The sequence below is a fragment of the Hemicordylus capensis genome, chromosome 2 (assembly GCF_027244095.1).
Source record: "Hemicordylus capensis ecotype Gifberg chromosome 2, rHemCap1.1.pri, whole genome shotgun sequence".
Lineage (NCBI taxonomy): Eukaryota > Metazoa > Chordata > Lepidosauria > Squamata > Cordylidae > Hemicordylus > Hemicordylus capensis.
This window is the reverse complement of record NC_069658.1, coordinates 231,863,701-231,871,063: the sequence shown is the minus strand read 5'-3', so window position 1 is coordinate 231,871,063 and position 7,363 is coordinate 231,863,701. Positions and strand designations below refer to the sequence as shown.

At 44.4% G+C, this 7,363-nt stretch overlaps 1 protein-coding gene across 9 annotated transcripts in view; it reads right to left on the bottom strand.

The window, feature by feature from the left end:
* Positions 1 to 4,022: 4,022 nt before the first annotated feature.
* LOC128344288 (protein TSSC4-like) overlaps positions 4,023 to 7,363 on the bottom strand; it is a 50,403-nt gene continuing 47,062 nt past the window's right edge. For all 9 annotated transcript variants that reach the window (XM_053294144.1, XM_053294135.1, XM_053294137.1 and 6 more), the window contains one exon: positions 4,023 to 6,749. In XM_053294144.1, coding sequence (XP_053150119.1) covers positions 5,620 to 6,669 — 1,050 coding nt within the window. In that variant the 5' untranslated portion in view covers positions 6,670 to 6,749 and the 3' untranslated portion in view covers positions 4,023 to 5,619. The remainder of the gene's footprint in view (positions 6,750 to 7,363) is intronic.

Genomic DNA, 7,363 nt, shown 5'->3' with positions numbered 1-7,363 from the left:
AGAGTGCAGTGATAGTGTGAGCACCTCTCTCTTAGATCTGCGGTTCTCTGCACAGTACTCTTTTAAGGTACAATACTCTTGTTTTACAGCTTCAGCCTTGCACATCTACCCCCACATGAATCAGACATAGAATATCCTAAGGAAGGATACACAAAGGAACTAAGATAACTCAACGCATATAGTCTCTTCGTTTCTTAAAGTGAGGATCTGGCCCAGTGATTCCTCTGTCTGCTCATTTAAACCCACCCACCCCCACACACTTTTTATTTTAAAAATCTCCACAGGTTTCACAAATACTGACACTCATCAGATTCCTGCACCAGAAACTGGCTGCACTAGTGAAGATGGAGTATGTACCAATCAGCTTGAAGAAGACATGATGTATATTGATAACTAACTCTTACACTTGCAGATCAAACCTTTTGGAGGGCTGTTGAATTACTTTTTAACATGCTTGATGTGGCCTTCAATTTCCTAAAGGATTTTTTGTTTAGTTTGCAGCGTGCTGGAGTCCTTCACACCAAACATATAGTGCCAGCTTGCTTTTAGCATTGTATCCAATGTATTAGTTTTAAAAGAATTCCCATTGCTAGCAACAGTTCATCCAGTTCTCAGCAACCTGATATTTAACTTCCTCTGTTGCTGCTCAGAGCTTTGCAATGCAAGTAAACCTTGTATGGATATACAACTTCTGCATACCCCGTCATGCCAGACCATCCCAAACCTTACCGCCATTAGCAACCCAAAGAGGTATCTTCTTCTTTATGTACTTTCCTTTGTCGTTATCTTTCTCAGATATGGTTGTACACTATATCCACATCTTCCCCCTCAGTCATCTTTTCATATTTGGTGCTCTTCCTCTCAGACTTAGATCCACATCACTCTTCAGCTCATGTTCCCCAAACCCACCATTCCCTCATCGTTCATCACACATGGAAGTCATAAAAGACTATTATCCTCGTCCTCAGTGACACTACCTTTCTCCGTCCCAAAGGACTGGCTTCTACCAAATATTACTGTGCTCTTATTAAAATCATTATGCCTCGTTTGGATTAAGCAAAGGGCTTTAAAAAAATTAAAAAAAAAAAAACCTTCAGTGATTTGAGGAAAAATCCCCAGTCCCTGTTATATTTGTTACATCTCTTCATTCTTACAAGTGGTCAACACATTATTGGCGTAGTGACAGGAGCATCCACTAAGGACAGCAAACTATAGCAAGCAAATTGAATGGTTAAATTTAGGCTTCCATGAACATTAACCCTAAATAAAATAATCAGTTGGATAAAAGATCTTTCCAGCAGCAAGATTGTATCCCCTATAGACACATATACTCACACCATTCTATACTGTAGCACAAATGCAGAACTACCACTATGCACTGGGGGTGCTTCTAGATCCAACCCTCTCCCTAGTGTCCCAGGTGGAAATGGTGGTGACCAACCAGATCCAGGCAGTCTTGGAGGAAACTGATTATCTAGACCCATTTCAAAATGGCTTTAGAGCTGGCTATGGGGTTGAGACAGCCTTGGTCGGCCTCATAGATGACCGTTACCGAGGAATCGACAGAGGGAGTGTGACTCTGCTAGCTCTTCTGGATCTCTCGGTGGCGTTCAATACCATCGACTATGGTATCCTTCTGGATCGCCTGGAGGAGTTGGGGATAGGGGGCACTGCTTTGCAGTGGTTCCGTTCCTATCTCTCTGGTAGATTCCAGATGGTGGAGCTTGTTGACAGTTGCTCCTCAAAACAGGAGCTGTTATATGGAGACTCTCAGGGCTCCATTCTGTCACCAATGCCTTTTAACATCTACATGAAACCGCTGGGTGAGGTCATCAGGAGGTTTGGTGCTGGGTGTTATCAGTATGCTTATGACACCCAAATCTACTTCTCCTTTTCATCTTCAGGAAATGGCACTCGTTCTCTAAATGCCTGCCTACAGGCAGTAATGGGCTGGATGAGGGAGAACAAATTGAAGTTGAATCCAAGCAAGACAGAGGTGCTCATTGTCGGGGTTCAGAATCTGAGGGGTGTTAGATCTTCTTGTGCTGGATGGGATTACACTCCCTCAGAAGGAGCAGGTGCACAACTTGAGAGTACTCCTGGACCCAGGCCTCACCCTGGTATCTCAGGTGGAGGCCATGGCCAGGAGTGCTTTCTATCATCTTTGGCTGATTCGACAGCTGCGCCCATTCCTTGAAGAGGATGGCCTCAAAACAGTGGTGCATCAGCTGGTAACCTCCCGACTTGACTATTGCAATGCGCTCTACGTGGGGCTGCCTTTGTACGTAGTCCGGAAACTTCAGTTAGTTCAGAATGCGGCAGCCAGATTGGTCTCTGGGGTAACCCGGAGAGACCATATTATGCCTGTCTTGAAACAATTACACTGGCTGCCGATATGTTTCCGGGCAAAATACAAAGTGCTGGTTATTACCTTTAAAGCCCTGAACGGCTTGGGTCCGAGATAGCTTAGAGAGCGCCTTCTTTTACATGATCCCCACCGCACGTTAAGGTCATCTGAGGTCAGTCTCCAGTTACCACCGGTTCATTTGGTGGCGACTCAGAGGTGGGCCTTCTCTGTGGCTGCTCCCAGGCTGTGGAATGGACTCCCAGCAGAAATTCGTAATCTTAATTCCTTACTGACCTTCAAGAGAGCCCTGAAAACCCATCTGTTTGGCCTGGCCTTTCAGGGTTTTTAATTAGTTTTAATGCTAACCTGATTTTCAGGATTTAAATTGTTATGATAGTTCATTTTTAAAGATTTTTTTAAAAATTGGTGTTAATATTTATATCTCTGTTTTAATTGTTATTGGTTTTAATGATTTCTGTTTTTAATTGTAAACCACCCTGAGCCTTTTCGGAAGGGCGGTATAAAAATTGAACAAACAAACGAACAGAAATTGGTGGCCAGAGGTGCTTTCTATCCACTTCGGCTGATATGCCAGCTGCATCCATTTCTTGAGATAAACTACCACTACTACTAGAGAAGAGAGCTGGTCTTGTGGCAGCAAGCATGATTTGTCCCCTTAGCTAAGCAGGGTCCACCCTGGTTGCATATGAATGGGATACCAGAACTGTGAAAGCAAAGGCCATGTGCTTGCTTTCCCTATATACAGCACATATATGTCTTCTGCAATTGATCTGGTTACCTTTTCCTCCTCATTTGATAACTGGAGCCCCTGTATGTCTACCTTCCTAGCAGGCAGTAAGGAAACAGCCCAGTCAGAGTATGCCAGGGGCTGGAAAGGAAGAGAGTTGGTCAGTCTGTCTCTTTCACACATATATCCATGCAGTGAGTTTGACCAAACCTTTTCCACTACAACCTGCTAACTGAGCAAAGAGGCACCTTTTAAAAGTGGTGATTTTCTCTTCATTTAGCAGGGGGAGAGCAACTGGCCCTATCCATCCCCAGCACAGCAACCCTCCAGTGTCTGTTACTGGTGTCTCTCTTATGTTTCTTTTTTAGATTGTGAACCCTTTGGGGACAGGGAGCCATCTTATTTATTTATATTGATGAAAACTGCTTTGAGAACTTTTGTTGAAAAGCAGTATATAAGTCATATTTATGCCCCAGGGCTTTGGAATATGCTCCCTGCTGAAATAAGAGCATCTTCTTCTCTGTTTGTTTTCAGGAAGACCCTCAAGACTCACCTGTTCTCACAGGCTTTTAATTAGAATTAATGTTAATAATTTGTTTTAATAACTGATTGGTGCTATTGTTTTTTTAATTGTGTTTTGTGGATTTTAATCTGACTTTTAATACTGTTTTAATTTTTGTACACCGCCTAGATATGTATATATCAGGCGGTATAAAAATATGATTAAGAAATAAATATCCCTACAACCACTGAAGAAGAAGAGCACATCTGCTGCTACTGCTCTTCACAGACTACAGCAGCATGGGCCTGGAGGCAGATGTGGAGATGCTGGAAAGAAGAAGGGTGAGGAGGAACATACACCTGTCAAACCTTGACAATCATGATGAGCTGCTAGCACATGCAGGACTTGGAAAAAACAAACCAAGCATCAATTCAGGGTTTTATTGACACAGAGAAATATGAAAAGGATCTTAGGGTAGGTTTGTTAAAAAGCCCGTTTTAAGCCCTTGAATTTCCAATCAAACTGAATTAGGCCAATATGAAGTCACTGAACTTCAGAGACCAGCATTCAGAGATGAAAACATCACAGTTGCAAGGGAAGAGGTTGAGAATTCAGTGCCAAGACCCTTCTCCATCTTTCACAGTCCAATTAATCCTGGCTCTGGATTTGTGGGCTGCCTATTCTAGCATAAAAGCCATCCCTTTTAGGGATGTACACGGAACCTGGAGGGGGTGGTTCAACGGCGGGGGGAGTGCCTCTTTAAGGGTGGGAGAGGGTACACTTCTCCCTCCCGCCACACCTTCCCCCCACTGGCGCTCCGTTTTGTTAAAGCCCCTTGGGGCAGCAGCATACCTCCCTGCTGCCCCATCACCGTGTCTCCCAGAAGTAACCGGAAATAACCGATGCGCCTGCATGCGCTGGGCACGAGCACGCACATGTTGCAGGTGGGTCTGCATGTGGTGCGCGCACGCCAGTGCTTGGCGTGTGCAGGCGCATCAGTTACTTATGGTTATTTACGGGAGATAAGGCGATGGGTTGGCAGGAAGTTACGCTGCCATCCCGAGGGGCTTTAACAAAACCAAGCGCCAGTGGGGGAAATGCGGTGGGAGGGGTAAGTGCACCCCTCCCCCTGCTGTCGAACTGACGGAAACACCCGCCAATCGAACCGATTCGGAGGCCCATAAAGGGCCTCCGAACCGGTTCTGTGCACATCCCTAATCCTTTTTCTACTGTGCCCTGACTTTCTAGGCCTTATCTCCATAGTCCTACATCTTCTGTCACACAATAAAGAAAGTAACAACCAGGCTGCCTTAAACAAGGTTTTATGCCGTTGCAGCAATTATGCCTCTACAACATATGGCTTCTTATTTACTGTGCTTTTATTTTCCTTAGCAGTGTGGGAAGCTAGAGGTTAAAGCTTTCTTCCACATGGTGCCAAACACAAGTACATTGATGCATGCTAGAGCTCAACCAAATGCTGTGTTTCACGAATCACAGGTTGATCATTATGATATTCTGTGATGGCATATCATGGTATATCACACACACAAGACTTGTGTGTGAATGGCTGAGACAAAGCAATAGCTCACCAATATCCCCAGGAACATAAAATCTGCATTGGGAGTACAATAAGAAGATGGGTTCCACAACTGGAAAAACATAGCAACATGCAAAGGGACCTTCTTGCACAGGGATAAATTTTTTTGCCATCAATGAATATTTGTAGGCATTTCTACACCACGTCGAATCAACATCTCTTCTACTTCAGTTGGCTTCCCCAAATCATCCCCCTCTGTTATAGATCTAAAAGAAATATTGGTTTGCAGTGGTATAGAAATGCCTATGAATATGGAGGGATGTTTTGGGGAGGCCATGTGGAATGCAATACATATTTCGAGTCAGAGCTTCAAGACTGCTAAACAAAACATGCAAGTTGTCTAATTCATGTAAGCCTAGAAAACAACAGAGAAATATTTTCAGGAAAACTCCTCTGGGAAAACACAAGAAAGTTTTCTCCAGCTTTTAGGACTCTTCTTCCTCTTCTTCATGGCTGATTCTTGGACGGAAGTGTTTCCTACTCCTTTTCTTGCTACCATGGAATCCCACGGTCACCACCACTGTCTCTTCATGTGCCTCAGCCAAATCTGTGCTGGGCCCTCTTTCAACGCCCAGCTCCTCCAACTTTAGCTGCTTCCGGCCCTCCCCTTCTTTTATACCACCATCTAAGTGATCTAGTCCAATCTTCTCATCCTCATTCTGAGTGTAAGACCTTTTTTGTGGTTTCCCTTTGAACTCCTGACTTGCATCAATAATCTTGGCCTCTTCATCGTCCTTCACAGCTGTTCTCTTCCTTTCTGATGCTTCTAAACCAGACTTGGTGGGTTTAGTAAAAACAATTCTTCCAGCACCAGAGCTGGAAGGATCCTGATTGAAAGAGGGAGTGTAGCTTTCAGGACCGGCTGAGCTTTGTTCCCGTCTGCTCTTCAAGCCTTCCAGGAACTCCATGGCAATTGACCTGTTGGTCTTGTCGCTAGACTCTGAAACATCCTCCAAGCTGTACTTGGTCCAGCGTTCTGGGTGTGCGACATAGTCAGGCACAGCTGGGGAATTTTTACGAAGTGGTGGTGGCCTGCTTTGTCTTCCAAGGCTTTCTGCTGGCATCTTGCTTGAAAGGCTGGGTGGAGGCAGAGGACGCTTGAATCTTCCATCGATAACATTATCTTCAGCCATTGACGGCACTGCCTGCTTAGCTGCGCCTTCCAGACAGTCAAAAATGTTCTGGCTGCGCTGGGAGAAGCTTGAGCTCATGCCTTTCAGATGAAATGGCTGGACAGGCAATTTACGCTTGCTGGGCAGAGGGTCACCACTTTCATCAGATCCACAACCCACGTCATCTGAGGGGAGGGGCTCCTCAGGAGATATTGTATCAACTTCAGCCTCGCCTGGGAACCCAAAGTCCTCTGAATCTGAATCACTCAGGGAAACTGTGTCTGAGGGAAGGACACCCTCATAATCTGTGGCCCCATCAGCCACGATACCCACAAAGGGTTCACCTGCACCTTCATCTCCCATCTTTGGATGGTTACTTAGTTACTTGGTTAAAGCCCTGATGCAGCAAGTCAAGTTTTCCAGCTGTCCAGGGTGTTTAAAGCCTAGAACAAAAAGGAATAATTAAGTTCAACTGTGAAACCATGACAAATTGCCTGGGGATTCCTTCATTCATATCAAAGAACGTCAACACTGAAAATTCCAAGGTAAGAGTGCAAAAAAGAAGGATTAGTATGGAAGACCCAACTCAGCTACCTTCTGAACTAAATAGTCCTGGAGTCACTTCTGTACTTTTACAGCTAAAGTCTGCCCACTATAGGATTCCATGTCCTTCTTTGCAATGTTACATTCTCTAGAACCATTGTACACAGCCTTTATGACTTTACAGGATGCCACACAAACAGGATCCGGCTTTTGTCACTCTTTCTTTAAATAAAGTCACCCTCTTCCACACAGTAAAATGGCCAGGTGGTGATTTACTATTAAGAGACGTTTCAGTGGAGGATTTTTCTGTGTTCCAGCTTTGAGCACAGATTTACAGATTACAATTATGTTCATTTCAACTGAAAAGTTTCAGAGATTGTAGTTAGAATTTATTAAATGAACAGACCTGCCAAAAACTGAGCTCTGGCACCAAAAACCAGATGTCTTAAGTGCGGCAAGGTTCCTGTTCACAAGGAAGTAATGCTAGTATAAGACAGGAGACTTATACTTATAA